Genomic DNA, 16,974 nt, shown 5'->3' on the forward strand with positions numbered 1-16,974 from the left:
CTGGGTAAAAATCTAGGGGGCCCTGGAGGGGTCCTCTCAATCAGGTACCCTATTATAGGATCATCTCTCTGGGGAGTGAAGCGTTCCTGGATCTTTTGCACCAGTGGCTGCCAGCTTCCACAGCTATTGTTTATGTTTTCCTTACTGCACAGATCCTCCACCTCTTTTGCAGATGCTCTTTAGCCGGATTTCCTCTTTCTTTGGGATTTACATTCCCATGCTATCATTGTTTCCCCAGGCTTTCTGCTTTGCAGTGTCAGCAGGGAAGTATCAACCTGCCCCTGTCACCCTCCTTTCATCATCCCAATCGCCACCTCCAAAATTCTCCAACTGCAGTGGAGAATTTTGACTCTTCTGGGGTCCCTAAAGTCTCATCCCCTTCTGATGTGGGGAGCACATACTCCTGCATGAGGGAGACCATCTGCACAGGGCTGGTGTCTGACCATTTGGAGGCTCAGCTCTGCAGACGAAGGAAGTCGCCAGTGCTGGCAGAGTTGCTGCCTGGCTTCCCACTATTGTTCCCTTTGGCAAATAAAAGGGGGGTGAACGCCCCTGCTGAGCATTGTAGGAGGGGGTAAACGTTATCTTGATACAATCTCATGGCCCCTGTCTGAGCTGCTCATGCCTCTTTCCTGCTTGTCTCCCTCTCTGCGTAGTCTCATGTCCGTGGTACTTGTGGCTCTGCACTCAACTCTCTGCATGGGGAGTTTTACTCATCGCTCAGACAGGATCACAGAATGGGTCAGGTTGAAAGGGCCCACAGAGGTCATCTCCTCCTTGCCCTATCTCCTGCTCTAGCAGGATCATCCCAGAGCACGTTGCACAGGATTGCATACTGATGGTTCTGGATTATCGCCAGTGAGGGAGACTCCGCAACCTCTCTGGGCAATCTGTTCCAGTGTGCAGTCACCTGCACTATCTCACATTCAGGTGGAACTTCCTGTGTATTAGTTTCTGCCTGATGCCTCTTGTCCTATTGCTTAGCACCATTAAGAAGAGTCTGGCTCCATCCTTCTGATGCCGATAGACACTAGTGAGGTCCGTTCTCAGTCGTCTCTTTTCAAGGCTGAACAGGCCCAGCTCCTTCAGCCTCTCCTCATAAGAGAGATTCTCCAGTCCCTTCATCATCTCTGTAGCCCTCTACTGGACTCAGTCCAGGAGCTCCATGTCCCTTGTACTACTGAGGAGCCCAGAACTGGACACAGTAGGAGACACATGCTGCTCTCCCTCTCAGGCAGCTGTAAGGAAAGGGTTCGTAATTTGCAGCATATACCTTAAACAAGGGCTTGGTGGTGAACTTGTTGCAGAACAAAAGTCACGAGTGCCCTGCATAACCCATGAAGGAAGCAAGGTTTCAGTTTTGGTTCAGTTCAACTGAACTAAAACTGTTCAGGTTTTGTTCAGGTTCAAGTTCAACTGTGGTGTGTGCTGGATAAGAAGTGAACTATTGTGCAAGTGCTGGAAGTGGGGTCACAAATAGGACACTTGTTTTTTGAGGTACTTGTTTCACACAACGCCCAGAACAGACCCCCAGTGACCATCAAATTAAGATCTGAGTATGCACGATGGTAGAACCATGCCTACTCTTTCCTCACATGATAATGTGGAACTGAAAGTCACTTCTACCTCTGCTTTTTACCCAAGGGACTGCATAAGAATCGTTCAGGATATATATAAAGTGAACTGGATGAGACCCATCATCAAGAAGCCCAAGGCACAGGACCAGTGGGAGGCTGCTAGATCCATGGAGGTGACTACCTACTACTTGCCCTATCTTGCTTCGTCTCCCCCTCTCTCTTTCTCTCTCCCTCTCTTTCTCTTTTCCATATAAGATTAATTTTGTAAAATAAAGTCGGCATTGTTGAACTGGCATTTAGTCTACTTTCCACCTTAGTTTGGGCAGACAACTTCAACAGTGAATAATAACATTTTAATTAGCATCACCATTTTCTGACCCAAAGTCCTGTTCAACAGTTCTGAACTTTTGCCGCTCTTTCCTCCTGGTGGGAGATTGACCCTCTGAGGGAGACTGACCAAGCATTTACTGTAACTTTTACTGTCCCTCTGTGGGTGACAGCTTTCTCCTGCCTGGTGTGCCCAGGTTGTCTCCCTCTGAGGGAGGCTGAAGGAAAAATGGTTATCAAGGGTGACCAGTGTAAAGCTAAAGTTTTACTCCCCCCTGGAGAAGTTTGGTAATTGCCTCTCTCCTCCAGGGGTGGAATGGGCATAAACTAATGGTGGAAATGTACAAGCAATAGCTGATCACATTACTAGTTTGCAGGTCGAATCAAAAATGGGATGAGGAAAAGGTAAGTTGCCCATGAAAGGTAAGAAGGTAAGTTATTTGTGCAGTTTTGGGAGGTTGTTTATCTTGCACGCAAAAAATCAAAAGCTTACTGCCACCTGAAAAGGGTTGCAGATGTAAAATTTATGAGTTTGAAGTGAGAAAATTAAGTTCTTAGAACAGCATTGTCTTTTGAGAAAGGGACATAGGAGAAATTGTAAAAACTGGTAGATATTATTTTAAATAAAAATTAACAATTAGAAAAAACTACTGTCTGCAGCTGAAATATGAGAAAAATAGATGCAGAAAAATCTAGGTAAATGACTTGATAAAATCCCACATGAATCATCCTCTAATTCAGTCCAGCACATCTATAGGATGGTATATTGTGAGGATCCTGAAACATGGGATGGGGATATTTGGTACAATGATTTAGAGGCAGACTCTCACCCTACCTGGTAAAAGTTCATCCTTTAATTGAAACTGAAACTGTGGATGATGGGGGTGGAGAAACCCACACTTACTGTTCCCTGCAGAGTAAGATATATTGCTGGAAGAACATTCTAGATGTTCAGGGGAATACAAAACTGAATACAAGTTTCCCTTATGGGCAGAGATCAGATCTTGCTGAGTGAGGAAGAAAGATTCTGGTGACATAGCGTATTTTTAACTACTACCCCAGGTAACCATAACTACTCATTGACTACCTGAGCTGCTTACTGGGCTGGGGGCACAGACACACAGGACACAGGAAAGCCTACTGCTGTTTAAAATTACAGGATTCCCAGATCTGGCAGCTCTGTGCAAAAGGCAGCATGTATTTAAGCAATCAATTAAGGCGAGTCCTGACAGTAGCTCCTGTCAATCCAGCCCTATTAACTCTTCCCCTTAGTGGCCTTCCAGAAAGGCTGAAACTGTTTGTGTCAAATGCCCAAGATCACATACAAATGGATGGCACCATGAATATTACTGCAGCAGTGGCACAACCACCTGTAGACCAAATTCACATACCTGCCTGGTATGAATTCTCACAGGAAATAGAGAATTACTGGTGCCATATGGGATGGGTTGAAGCAGCCTCTGGGAAGCCACCTAAATCCCCCTGGTGAGTCTGTAAAATTTATACCAGCACAGGAAAGCCAAAATCTAAACCAATACTTGATTCAATTAACAATACCCACTGCTGCAGGTATTGATAGGGTGGTGACAGAACTAAAGTTTTCTGTGTTACACTTGGGAAGTGAAAGATAGTTCTGGAAAAATCCATCAAATTGTTGTCAGATGGATAATACTCTCCTGTTAAACCACTGTGTGCTGGTTAGACAGAAACTGAGTGATTCTGTTTTATGGTTTTTCCAGGTTATAGGAATCCTGCATATTAGAAACTGTACCTAGAGCTGAGGGTTCTCCTAGTCCAACTTTAGCTTTTCTGTGTACTGTCGTTTGGGGATTTTAATTTGTGTATGTATCTCTAAATTTTGTTTACAAATTTAACCAAGTAATGAAGGTCAACAAGTATGGCATTTATAAACTGTGTTGGAAAGATACGCCTTGGTTTAGTATGTTTATGCTTAATGAAAATAAGCAATTACTGCTTGTTTGCTTTTGCCTAAGTCTGTAAAAGACCCCCTTCTCATGGGTATATTTACTAAGACTGGAATACCCAGGATACCATTCAGACAGCAAATCCTTACTCTCGAGATAAAAAGCGAGTTACTGTGCAATTTAGCCAGCCATTCAGTTTTGCTCCAATATCTGAGAAGGGGACCCTGGGCTCTGTATTATCCTTGGGATGGCTGCAGGGCAGCAGTGTGATGTGAAGGTGTGTACAGGTATGCTGTGGACACAGCGGTGTGGTGGGAAAGAGACCCAGTGCCAGAAAACGCCATCCCCGGCATGGTTCCTGCTGGTTCCATGCTCAGCCCTGGAGGTTTCAACAACAGTTTCAGCATCCTCCAAAGCAAACAAATTTCCCAAGCCTGCTAGACTTTATGACCCTTTGCTTGTGGGAAACGCCTCCAGGGAAGGAGTGTTTATCAGCACTTCTCCTTTCTTCAGGATGTTTTAGGGAAGGGTAGAAGCTGTCTACCAGCTGTCTGTGCAGCAGCAGGAGCACTCGTGCTGTGTAGGGCTTGGGAGGGGGACTGAGGTACAACTGGTCCTCTGAGCCTTGACCTCCTCCTCCTCCATCTCCCTTTTCCACTTGACTTCTGGAGTCTTACAAATCAGGGGCACTGTCTACTGACTGATGTCATAGCTCTCACCTGGGAAGAAGACAGCAGGGGTGATACTTTCCTGTGAGGACAACATTCCAGGATGGGACTATTGAACCTGAAGTGGCCTGGTGTGTGGCTCCTCAGGCTAAAAGGTTTGGGTCTAGATAGGGCTTGGATGGGAGGTTGCAGAAGAGCTGCCACATAAGGGTATTGCAATCCACACAGCTGAATCTAGAGCCACAAGAAGGCAAGGAGCTTGGATGCCGTTATGTCACTCCTGCAGAGGATACTCCGTAACTCATGCTATCTAGAGGGAGTGTGTTGGTTGTCCTCTCCTCCAAACCCCTTTGAGCCCTTTTTGGAGCACTGAGGGGGAGGATGGTGGAGATCATATCTGTCTGCGGGTATGGATTTTGGAGCTGCCTATTGCCACAAAAGGAAGGAGCTGGGATGTTCTTTTGGGTGAGCTGTTACACACAGGAAATAAGTGAGCATGCTGGTCACACTCCTTGGCCAGTCAGGAAGATGTTTGTCCTATCTCATGTCTAAAGCAGCACCCTAAGGGCTGTGTGTCATAGTCTTTCCACTGAGAGCCCACCAAGGAGGCTGAGATTGCTTTTATTTCCTGGAATTCCTAGTAAGAACTGTACATATGGAAGTTTTTTCCTAGGATCAAAGTCTTCTGGCTTAATAGCAGCCATTGGAGCTTTGCAGAGGCAACAGTCATGTTAATGTGTAAGCCACAGGGAAGTTTAGAGCAGTAAGGTCCTATGTGCAAAGCATTTCTGAGCTAAACTGCTGGTCTCTCCCTGCCTGGTTACCCTGCCCTCTGAGGAAAATGCCTGTAAGCAATGCTGCTCCTGTCCTCTGTCACCCAGGGTCCTCAGCTCAGCAAGGCTGAATAAGACTGGCAAGTCATTGCCACTCTCACCACTTGCATTTCTTGGGCAGCATCAGCTTTTCAGCAAACCCTGGGCAGTTCCCCTCTGCTTTAACCCTCTTTGTATCTCTGCTGTCCTGCTTTCTCTTCATTCTGCTGAGGACAAGCCAGTTTTCACTTCCTCTCTCTCTCTGATGTCTCTTCTCTCTTGTGGGTTTCACTCAGCCCACTCTTCTCTCACGGAATGAGAAGTTCACACAAGGCTTGCAGCATGGAGGGTTTTGTCATGAGAGGAGCACCAGCTGAGAGCAATACATGTTCTCCTGGCTGGGATGCCTCCAAGCAGCACCCTCTCAATTGCAGTGGCAAGTCAGGAGGAATGGCTGAAGGAGTCCCACAGACTATTTTTCTCTGCCTTAGGGAAATATTGAAATCTTAAACCTGAATATGAAGCCTGGGAACACCCTGAAGGTGAAGGGCAAAATATTTGCCGATACTGTTGGGTAAGTACAAAGAAACCACCTTGGCATGCTGGGGTTGAAGTTGGGCTATAGAGGAAGGTGGTTTTCCAAGGTTGCCAGATACAAAATAGCACATTGTTATGTTATGTGCATCACCTGCAACAGTGATGGAGGAACGGGGTGCAGAGATGTGTGTTGGATCTTGTCTTCCAAGACCCTTTCCTGTCCATGCATATGACTTTCCTCATGCTCATTTATAGCTTCAGCATCAATCTTGGCTACAGCTCAAGAGATCTGGCACTTCACTTCAATCCCCGCTTCAATGAGTCTGTCATCGTCTGTAACTCCAAGTGCTCCGATTGCTGGCAGGCGGAACACCGTGACCGCCACCTCCCTTTCTTCAGGGGTTGCACTGTCAAGGTGAGGGTGCCAGCATGGGGTATGTGTGGTGTGTGTGTGGGGGGGTTATGGGGTGCGAGGGGAAGCCCCTGGTTAGCAGATTCCCATACCGTAGTTTTCCCGGTCCCACCCAATACATCCTGCTCCCTCACAATGGTGCCTGTTCTGGGTTTTTCATCCTGATTGCCATTTCCACTCCTCTTTAAAAACTGCAATGCTGTTTCTGGGAATTTTAAGTGAGTCCTGTCTGTCTCATGCTTTTTAAGTGCTTCCTTGCCCCTCCATCTGCCCAGCAGGTGAGTGTACCCTGGGGCATGTATGAAAGTAAAAGGAGTCTCCAAGAAGCAAGGTTTTGCTGCTGTTTAACTTATTTTTCTTCCTCCTTCTTATGTAAACACAGGCTTTAAGGCAATCCCTAGTTTGGAGCAATGGCCAAAAGTCTCTCCCTGAACTCTTCTGTCCCAATTACTCCTGGATCCATGCTGCCAATCTGTCCTTTCTCTCTTTCTATCAGGGATGCTGTGCTAGTTGCTGCCTCACCTTATCTGATGTCCCAAATCATTAACAGGGCTGCATTTAGGAGTAGTCCAGTTGCTATAGCTGTGGAGAGAAAGCTTGTTTCCTCAGACAGAACTAGCTCTTGGGGAATGGGTAGTGAGGTGATGGCTTTGGGGAATATTGCCTTTAGTTTTCAATGACCAGTGATGCATTCTTGTCCTGTCTGCTTGTGCATGTTTATCAGCAAAGCTCCTTTTCCTGTGTCCTGGTGACCTGCTGAGGACACTGGGGGGTTGGGTTTATTCTGCCCTGTTCAGAAGAGAGCAGTGGTGTACACATTCCATATGTTCTGTGAAGACATGTAAAGACATACCTGGGTTTAGCTGCTCTGAGTTTACAGCTTGAGTAGCTGAAACAGCCTCAGAAGAGATCCTGTCCCCAGTCATAGCCTGTATTCCTGCTTAGACCCTTGATATCAACTGCTCATTTCCTGAATCACCCTCACCTCAATCCCCAGCACTGAATACCCTCCTTGCCCCCTGTTCCTGCCCTTCTTTCTATTTTTTCTCCCAGTTCTTCATTGAAATGCTGTCAGACAAATTCCGTGTGAAACTGCCGGATGGTCACGAAGTGTGCTTCCCCAACCGGCACGGCTACCACAATATCAACTACATAAGCATCGTGGGAGGCTTAAAGATCATCTCCTTCAAGATGACCTGATGGGCACTGCTTCCTAGCTCTAATAAAACCCCAAGCCAGTAGAAGACTGCTTGTTCCAGCTGCTTTGTCTTCTGTGAGAGCTTTGTGTCCCTGTGCAAGCCACTGACAAAGTCCAAGGTTCTCCCAGCAATAGGAAAGAAGCCACTTGTTGGATAATGCCAGGTACCTTCCAGGTCAGAACAGGCTGTGGGCTCAATGGGATAGTAGGCAGGCCAAAGCAGGCTGTAGGTGGGGTCCAGGATGAGGACACTATATGATTGCTTGGGAAACAGTTGTGTAATCTTTTCACAAAGCTCCATTACTTCCTGCAACCCAGCTTTTGGGAAGGGGGGATGGTGAAATGGGAAGGAAGGCATAAATGTAAATGAAGTGGCATTTGATGTGGCATTAAGTGCTACAAAAGTGCTTAATTAAAAGGTGGCATGGACAGCACAAGTGTGCCCCCAGCCAGCATTCCTGCCATAGATAAGGGATTGTATCCAACTTTCCCTTCTACCTCACCTCACTCATCTGCTGGCACATTCCAGTCAGGTCAGCCATTACTTTGACATTTCCACAGTGGATCCTATTCATCGAAAATGGGGCAGGGGAGGCAGTGGGATTTGGGCTGAGTTTTGTGGCTTGCACAGGACTACTGGCAAATAGTCCCAATTACTACATGCTGCTGCTCTAATTGGAAAGTATCTTGCCAGCCCAAAAGTGAGACTGATGTGTGACAGCAAACATTGGGACACTTCAGGCTGGCTGGGAGTAGAGCAGAGTAGAAGAGCATCTTAGAGAGTGCCTGGTCCAAAGCAAGGTGGAAGTGTCCTTGCCCTCGCTCTTCACTTCCTCACTGCCAAAATGGAGGGATTGGTGCTGGGGCTTCAGTAGACACAGCAAGGAAGACAGTAAGATCACAGCAGCCAAGGGGACGCACCAGAGAAGTTAGTATCAAAACTGTTTTAATAAGGACAATAATAAGTGCATGGGATACAGAGGGGAGGCAGAAAGGATAATTCCACAGATATGGGTCTTTGGTCTTGTGTTATGGTCTGGGAAGCAGAGGGGAGCTCATCCTGAGAGCCCAGGTCCACACCCTGGAAGGTGCAAGGGAGAGTAAGGCTGATCCTGCTGGGTGCCAGTGGCCAGACCTGGGGACTTCCTGAAGGTGGTGCCTGCCCTGGTTTGTTGCTGGTGGCTGGCATGAGGCAGCCCCTTGGGGAGGCTGGGGAACATGGGCTTGCCCCTAACCTTGGTGGCCTGGCTGCAAGTGGCACTTCCACGTGCAGCATGTGCACACCCTGCAGCTCTTTATCCTGCTCTGAAGAGCTTCCTGGCAAAAGCAGCCGGGTGGCGGGTGAGCTGTGTGGGAGCAGAGTCCTGCAGCCATGGCCCAGCATCTCCTCCCACTGCACACCCCCTCCTGTCCCAGAGAACAAGGGGGGTCCTGTGAGGGTCCCTCCAGTGACCTCAGCCCCCGAGCATGTTGGCTCCATACCGTGGCACAAAGGCACTTCTATGAGGGCCAGTTTGCACACAGGCCAGCTCATTCCAGGGCGGCTGTGTCACCCACGGCCACTCGGCGAGGGACATCAGCCAGGGTCCACATGACCCTTGGGAAGGGGTGTGCTGCAAAGAGGGGCGTGTGTGTGGGGAATGGGGAGGGGGACAAGGATGGAGAGACAAACTGTGCCACCACCACGAGCATGGTGGCACAAAGCGAGTGGCTGCAGAGGAGTCTCCTTGTTCTGAGGCAGGGGGAAAAGAAGGGATTTTTAGGGCCTGAACTGCAGAATTTGGTGACCTGGCAACCTGCCTTTGCCACCAGTCAGCCAAGAAGTTTCTCCCCTCTCAATTTCTGCTCAATTGCTGAGGGGAGTAGGAGGTCAGGAAGGAAGTTGTCCTAAGTGATGCCCAGCAGCAGCAGGCAAGTGGAAACATTCCTGATTATTTCTGTGCATGCTCTCACCTCCTGAACACTGAGCACACAGCTTTTTCAGGGTGGGTAGGGAAAAGAGAAAGCTCAGCTCTGTGGGGTTTGCCTGCCCTTTGGGACCCCAGCTGACCTTCCCCTGATAGATATGCTATTCTGAAGGATCTTGCACCAGCTGGAGCTGGGGAAACCCCATCCCTTACATGCCAGAGCTACCAGTGGGAATATCTCTGGGGAGGCATGTGTGCCATTGCAGAGGGTGGTTGGGGACGTCAATGGAAGGATGGAGTATGTCCCCAGACATGCTGGTGGAGCTAGGCTGAGGGTTGAGAGAGAGGGTTCTGGGGAGAATGGGATGGAGTAGGAAGGATTTGGGGTTCCTTTGGCACATGGGAATGTTCCTTTGATGTCTAATGGCCGTGAAGCTGGAGAAGGGATGCTACGCCTGGCTCTGTGGAGCCCACTGGCCTTCTGCAGCAGTCTGGCCCAGCCCAGGGAGCCCCCCAGGACATGGGCTCTCCTCCTGTCCTCCCCAGCCTGCCCAGTGCCCCCAGCTGGCAAGGAGGTCACCCACTGGGTCTGCTGGTGACACTGGCACCAGCAGGTGGGGCACAGGGAGGAGGGCAAAGACCCAGCATCAGTGTCTCTGGTGGGGCCTGTGATGGGCAGGATGGCTGTTCACACCTTGACTTCATCATCCTCTTCCTCCTCCTCATCGGCATACTCGAAGGAATTGCTGCGGCCCCCTCGGGCACCACTGTAGCTTTCCTGCAGGCTGGAGAGCTTGGTCTCCTCCTCCTCTCCTTGGCTCCAGCTGGCCTCGGGGGACCGGCTCTCCCTTGTCACTTGTGACCCCCACAAGCTGCTGCTGGGGCTCTCCCACGGGGTCTGTGTCCGGGCCTGCCGGGCACCCTCACCCTTCTCCGAGCTCCGTGGGGTGCTGGTCCCACCGTAATGGCGGGCCAGGACCTGGGTTGCTCGGTCAAATTCTCCAGCCTCAATGGTGCAGTCGTTCCAGTGGCCTTGCCATGGGGACCCTTTGGACACCACCCCTGGCCCTGAAGCCCAGACAGAGTTCGCTCCAGCGCCTTCAATGGCATGTGCCTCTCCGTTGGCATGGATCGACAGACCTGGCAGTGAGCTGGCCCCTGACAGGTTGCTCTGCCTGGAGTGGTCCCAGAAGCTGGATGCTGCCTTGTCCTCTTCGTGGGATGCATGCACTGCTGGAGGAACCCTGTCCTTGGTCCCCTCTTCGCACAGGAGGTGTGGGCCATCCTCCCCCACCTCGCTGCCATTGGCTTCAGAGAAGCTCATCACCTGGAGGAGCTCACTCATCAGGGAGGGCCCCAGGTCTAGGCGGAAGGACAGCAGGGAGTCGGAGCGATCCAGCTCATCTTCCCCAGGACAGGTGCTCTCTTGGGCCTTTTCCAAGCGAGGGACACGAGGGATGGTACAAAATCCGGACTCCAGCCCTGTGAGGCAGAAGGTGTGGTTAGTGAGGGAGGAAGCCTGACTTACTTCTGCAGGGGAGAAGGGACACTGCTGACAAAGTGGCTCAGGTCACGTTCCTGTCAGTGGTACTGGCCTCTAAAGGACAGGTCAGTGTCTCTGTGGACACCTCCAAAGCCCAAAGTTCCCGCAGGGGGTCTCCAGGTGGGCTCTGGGCTCGGTAAGACGGCAGTGAGGGCTGAGCCAGGCAGGTGAGACCAGGAGATGGCAGCATTGCCTCAGCCTGCCTTTCCCTCTGAGCCTGGCCACCTCCCCCGGCTGCTGCACCCCAGATCCAACCCCCACTTCTGCTCCAGACCTCCCTCCCTAGGGAAAAGCTGAGCACAGCCCAGTGCTGTGAGGCTGGAGAGGAGCCACACAGATATCCTGTCCCATCCTTCCCACAACCCTTCCCCAAAGCGCACCCTGGCTGGCAGGGAGGGATGTGGACACGATGGAGAAGGGTGGATGGAATCACTAAGGAGCAGCACATGGAAATGTAGAGGTTGGCAAAGCTAGGGACAGGGTTAGAGCATGTGTGGAGGTGGGGAAGGCCATGCTGTGGGTCCCTTTGACCTACAACCTTGGGGTGGGAATTGCTCCACTGTCCCAGCACCTTTTTGGCTTCTTCAGGGAGGCTGCTCAAGTGAAAGGTGTAGGGCTGAGGGTACATGGAGGGTGCTTCCTTACAGGAGCCTTACAGGCTGCCAGCTGTATGGGGCTACACGACAGGGCTAGAAACAGAGAAACCATCCCTTCCCTGCTTTGAGGGACACCCTGGGAGGAAACCTTCCAAGGGCAGGAGCAAGCACCGTGGCTCAGAGCAAGGTTAGGATTATCTGCTTTGAGGGATTGTCAAGATGGGGCGGTCTTAAATATCCCATCTCTCCTTAAAACCCTAAGCTCCTCACTGCCGAGGAAACTGAGGCATGGAGCAATGGAGGAGGGCTCCAGAGGATGCTCAGTACCTGGGCACCAGCCTCTGCCTCGCACTTCACTCACCGTAGGCCTGGTGTGTTTTGGAGAAGCTGTTGGAGGCACTTTTGAAGGAAAACTTGCTGGTCAAGGCCCGGCCGCTGCCGGCTCCATCATACATGCCCTCGTTGAGCTGCGGCAGCGACACGGCGTTCTTGATGATGGGCGAGATGGCCGGGGGGGCGGGCGAGGCCCCCACCTGGCCCCCGCTGCCCCGTCTCTTCAGCGGGCTCCGGCGGACGTGCCGCAGCGTCCGGGCGAAGAAGTTGTTGTGTTTGGCCGTGTCAGCCCCGCCGTGGTTGCTGAGGAAAGAGGTGTCCCCGAAGACGTCCCCGCCGCGCCCCACATGCATTGTGTGTCGGAAGTCGCCCAGCGGCGGGCTGATCATGTCCGGCGTCAGCTCCGACTTCAGCCGCCGCTTGCCATGGGAGCCTGACACCCAGCTGAGCACCGGCAGCTTGCCCAGGCTCATGTTGCACCCTTCGCCCTGCCTTTGAAAAAGCTCCAAAAATCAGCCCTCACCAGGCTTCCGGCACTGGGGTGGTCTGTCACATCCCCAGCCTCCCCAGTGCTTCTGCTCCGATGCTCTTGGGATAACAGCTCATGGCACTTTAGCTTTCGGCAGGTTTCCTGCTTCCCTGTACTATGTTGCACTCATGAAATCACCCTCAGAGGGTATGTCCTAAGTGGTGGCACGGAGATATCCCCAGGGGGTGTCTGGGTCACCCCTCCCGTTCTGTGGAGGTCACTGGAAGCTGTGTCTGGTTGTGGACCTGGGGGTTAATCCACTGTCTTCTACTGCCGCTGGGTGAGTGGGAGCCAGTCACGGATGGGGCAGCAGGCAATGAAGAGAGCTTCAGGTGGACTGGCAGGGCAAGAGCATTGGTCCCGTTGTTGGCCACCTAAACAAGGCAAGAGGAGCAGTGAAGGCCTTAGACAGGATTTTCCCAATCCCATTGGCTGTATCCACAGAACTCCCTGAGGAGGTTAAACGTGGTGCATAAGGCAGCGGTGAGCTTGCTACTGGCTGCCCCCTTATCTGGCCCTTCTTTTGGGGAGGAAGAAAAAGACTTTCCTCCAAAAATATGTCTCCTCACCTTGCTGACCTGCCTCAGTATGCCTTAGTTTCCCGTCTGCAAAGCAACTTTGCCAGACCCATGCTACAACACAGGCTGAGGATTTCCCTCCGAGGCAGAACCTCCTCCCAGAGCAATGCCCTGCTTGGCTGCCCCAGCTCCTGGGGCGAGAAACCTCTCCCTCCTTTTTGCTATTCAGATGAACCCTTGAGGAGAGGGTGAGGCCTGGGGCCCATGTGCTTCTCGGGGAGGAGTGGTGGGAAGCAAAAATGCAATATTTGTATATTGCTTTGTTTGTCCTTCACTGGCTGGGTCCCTGGGTGCTGGGCAGACATGTTGGAGAAGCAGGGAGTCGGCAGTGTGGGGAGGGCAGCTGCTCTGCAGACAGGGGAAACTGAGGCACAGCAAAGGAGAGGTGATTGAGGCTGGAGGAGAAGTTGGGGTGGGTGCCTGCACTCAGACCCACTCAGGGGTGGGTCCCAGAAGCACTGAGGGGCAGGCAGGAAGCAGCAGCTGGATGCACGGCAGGGTGATGACCTCCCAGTCACTGGGGAGGACTCTCAGATGGGCAGATCCCTTGTTGGTGTGCATAGCAAGTGCAAGAGGGTGGGTTGGGGAAAGGAGAGGATTTGGTTGAGGGGCATCTCAGAGTGTCACTGGCCTGAGTAGCCAGCTGGGGATGTATCCTTCCTTGGGCTCAGTTCTGTGGCTGGGGCATCAGGACAGAGCTGAGTCCCTCCAGCAGGGCTGGCTGTGGAGGACAGCATGCCAAGAGGTGACACAGGAGCCTCACATCTCTTGATCTCCATGTGCTGGACCCCCACTGCTGCATGGCTTCCCCTGCTACGTTCCCTGCCTCTCCTCCTTGTCTGTGCATTGCCTTGGAGCAGCCAGGCAGTGCCACGATGGCAAAGGCTCTGGTGAAGGGGAGTCCTGGTATGAAATTGCTTTCCTGGCTGGCTAGATGCATTTTTGCTTTGCCCTAGCCTTGTTTGCTCACCCGGGGCCTCTCTTATCTGCCAGGGGCTAATGACTGGGGGAAGGAAAACAAACCTCCCCCAGCAGCGCCCAGCACCATTGGCTGCCTCCCCAAGGTGGCAGTGGCCTCCTGGGGTGGCAGTGGCTGATGGCCACAGGGACAGAATGGTGGCAGGTTGGGTTTATGCTGGCCCCCAGCTCATGCATTTCCTGTCTTCCTCCTGCCCACAGGAGCCATGCAGTGCTGCCTTGCAGCCAGGACAAACCAGGCACGTGGCAGATTTGGGGTGAGGGGACAACTGGGGAGCTATTTCCTTCCTGTGGCAGAAGCCCATCCACAGCCATTGGGTCAGGGCTCTCCTAGAGTGCAAAAGAAACTACTGGGGTGGTCCCTGCAGCACAACTGGGGTCTTGGGACCACAGGGAGAGAGATGCAACCATATTTTTGAGCTGTCCCCAGGATCTCCCAGAAAAGCATGTGACTCTGGGAGAGGGGATTAGGTGAGCTACAGCACTCAAGTTTTCTCTTTCCTCTGCACATTGGAGCCCCTGAGAAACCCAAAGTGGGGGCTGTCCCCTTTAGCATGTGCTGCACCAGCCAGGGCTGCTCTGAGGGGGGACCCTCCTACCCTGCCCCAGATCCCCCACACAACACAGCTGCCCTGCACACCCCTATGGGGGACATCACACCTTGGGATGGGGTGGGGAGACAAGGAAAAGGGGGGGATATGGGAGAACATCCCCTTGTTCCCTATCTGGACAAATACTGAGTGAGGGAGTGGGGTGGAGGAAAGTGTTTCTCCTTCCTTGTCTCTTGGTCACCACAGGGAACCAAGCCAGCAACTCCTGGCCCCTGGCTCTCCTTGCCTTCTGGCAGGCAGCAAGCACAGGGAAGAGGAGGGAGGGAGAGAGTGAGGGAGGGAGTGAAGCAGTTGGTGCCCAACCCTACCTGGATGGCAGGTTTCTGGCAGGCCTGTTGGGCTTTTCCTCCGTCCAACCTCCCCCTTTCCCTTCTTTCCTTCTGCCCCTGGTGTGGCTCCCTGCCCCCTTTGAGCCCTCCCCTTCACTGAAACAGACTCCTCCACGCCAGGGAAACTCGTGATTCTGCGGGCAAAGGGTGACCTGTGTGCTGTCCTTTCCTCCACTGGGCAAAGGGACCCCTCTGCCTGGTCATCTCTCTGTCTGGGTGCCACTGTTTCCATCTGGCAGCCCTTGGTGTTCACCAGTTCCTGGCACAGCAAGCTCACAGCCCACCATGACCTCCCCTTCCCTGGCATATTCTCTGTGGTTCCTGTCTTGCCTCCTCTGGGAAGCCCCCTGCCTCAAAGACCCACCACCTCCTCCTCCTCCCCCCAGCCTGGCCTCCCCAGTTTCCCCCTGAGTTCAGCTGGTTGCCACTGGTTTTCCACTAGCTGGGAATGGCCAGAGCTGTTCTGCTTGCTGGGAAGAGCGGAAACCAGAAAGGAGGGGAAAATAATCCAGATGTCTAGTTGGATAGAGCTGCTGAAAGCAGCCTCTTCCCTCCCCCAAAGGGGACATACTGCAAAAGGGAGTGAGAAATTTGGGGTGGTCTCAACAGCAGGAAGAGCGGGTGGAAATGGCTGTGGGTGGCCAGGAAGGCTTTCTCAGCCTTCCTGAGTGATGAAAAAACCTCCCTTTCCCCGAAGGAAGGGAGGCAGAGTTCCCCTATTGGGTGACTGCTTTGGGATGAGGAAAGCAGCAGGGACGGGCTTTTGGGGAAGGGGGAAAGGGGCTTGGCTGGCTGGGTTGGGTCTCTTTCAGCTTCCCTGGAGCAGTGCCGGGCAGTAGGCAGACGCCTAAATCTGACTCCTGTGCTGCTGGCTGCTATATATATACATAGTGATATCTCTGTATAACAAGGATATTTTTCCAAGCAGACATTCTGGGACACAGAGGGAGGTTGGAGCTATGGAGGTGGGCAGTTTCCAGCCATCCCTTCCCTGCCCACTTGTGAAAAAGTGCTCCCTTTCTTCCTCCATACCCCTAAAATTGAGGCGCCGAGAGCCTGTGGGGCTTTGAGGGGTACCCAGAGCAAGGTTTGGGAGACAAGCGTCCTCCTGCCTTCCCCCATCCGTGGGACCGTCTTCTCACTCCCTTTCCTTCCCGCCTCTCCCCCCCGTCCCGTGTCCCCTCTCCTCTCTCCCAGTTTCCTGTTGCATTCCTGCTTTCTGCTCCCTTTCTTTTTTACCATCCTTCCCGTCTCTATCGCCTCGCCACCTCTCCCGCCTCTCCCCTTTCCAAACACCCTCTCCACCCTTTTCCTTCTTGTCCCAACACCTCCCCTACCCCCAGCTCTACAAACTGATGAACCAAAACTTTCAGGATTTACCTCTTTCGAACCAGGGTTATTATTTTTTCCCGTCCTCCAGACGAAAAGTTGCGAGACGCTCTCCGCAGGCCCCCGTAACTTGTTCCAAGGATTACCGGCGCCTTGTTCCGGAACGGAGTGGGGGAGAAAGGGGAGGCATTGCCCCCCTCCTTTTCCCACGGCTGTCCCCCCAAGGCTGGCTCTCCCAGGCTGACGCCCTGATGCCACGGGAGAGAGGGAGCGAAGCTGGCGGGGAGGGGACGTGGGAAGGAGGAGGGCGGGCTGCAGCACTGCCGAGCCAATCCTCGACTCGGCAAGGAGACCAGAGAAAATGAGATTTATTCCAGCTATCCAGGACAGAAAACTTCAGGAACTTCTCTGCCGCTCCCCTCCTCCTCCCCGCTTCCCCGGTGCCATTTCCCGTCTGCCGGCATTGGCTGCCTCCCGCTCCGGGTGCCTGCTCCAGCGGGGTTGGGGGAAGGGAGGAGGCCAGGTCGCTGTCTAACCTGGTTAGAGGAGCAGGGTAAAGGAAAGGGGTTTGAACCCCGTGTGTGTGTGTGACCCCTCGGGCATCACATAGGGTCCCCATATCCCATACTGGATAGGAAGTTCCCGGTGGTGTGGCACTCCAGTCAGGACTGGGGTCTGCGGGTGGGTGGTCATACCGCGACCTGTGGGTAGCACTGGGTTGGGCATTAGCAGGATGACAGCCTCCTCGAAGGCCACGTGGGCCAGGCTGGTGTTTGTTACAGGCT

The 16,974-nt window shown here is 52.7% G+C and overlaps 2 protein-coding genes across 2 annotated transcripts in view; one reads left to right on the forward strand and one right to left on the reverse strand.

Annotated features, from left to right (window-relative positions):
• LOC100231144 (uncharacterized) overlaps window positions 1–7,502 on the forward strand; it is an 18,565-nt gene extending 11,063 nt beyond the window's left edge. Inside the window, exons 2-5 of the mRNA XM_072923436.1 lie at window positions 1,645–1,750; window positions 5,801–5,883; window positions 6,102–6,261; window positions 7,312–7,502. Of these exons, the coding sequence (XP_072779537.1) occupies window positions 1,645–1,750; window positions 5,801–5,883; window positions 6,102–6,261; window positions 7,312–7,458 (496 nt within the window). The 3' untranslated portion in view covers window positions 7,459–7,502. The remainder of the gene's footprint in view (window positions 1–1,644; window positions 1,751–5,800; window positions 5,884–6,101; window positions 6,262–7,311) is intronic.
• Window positions 7,503–8,385: 883 nt separating this feature from the next.
• Window positions 8,386–16,793, reverse strand: CDC42EP1 (CDC42 effector protein 1). Its single transcript, XM_002196026.5, has 3 exons — window positions 16,241–16,793; window positions 11,864–12,738; window positions 8,386–10,845 (listed from the first exon to the last, which is right to left on the reverse strand). Exons 2-3 carry the CDS (start codon window positions 12,306–12,308, stop codon window positions 10,052–10,054), a joined length of 1,239 nt encoding a protein of 412 aa, XP_002196062.5. The 5' UTR covers window positions 12,309–12,738; window positions 16,241–16,793; the 3' UTR covers window positions 8,386–10,051.
• Between the last annotated feature and the right edge of the window lie 181 nt (window positions 16,794–16,974).

Source organism: Taeniopygia guttata, chromosome 1A (genome assembly GCF_048771995.1).
Source record: "Taeniopygia guttata chromosome 1A, bTaeGut7.mat, whole genome shotgun sequence".
Classification (NCBI taxonomy): Eukaryota; Metazoa; Chordata; class Aves; order Passeriformes; family Estrildidae; genus Taeniopygia; species Taeniopygia guttata.

Bases quoted from the DNA above. Each gene is read 5' to 3' on its own strand.
- CDC42EP1 (XM_002196026.5), bottom strand. From the start codon at position 12,308: ATGAGCCTGGGCAAGCTGCCGGTGCTCAGCTGGGTGTCAGGCTCCCAT. The intron at 10,846-11,863 runs GTGAGTGAAGTG...TCTGCCTCACAG, and splicing joins CAAAACACACCAGGCCTACG to GGCTGGAGTCCGGATTTTGT.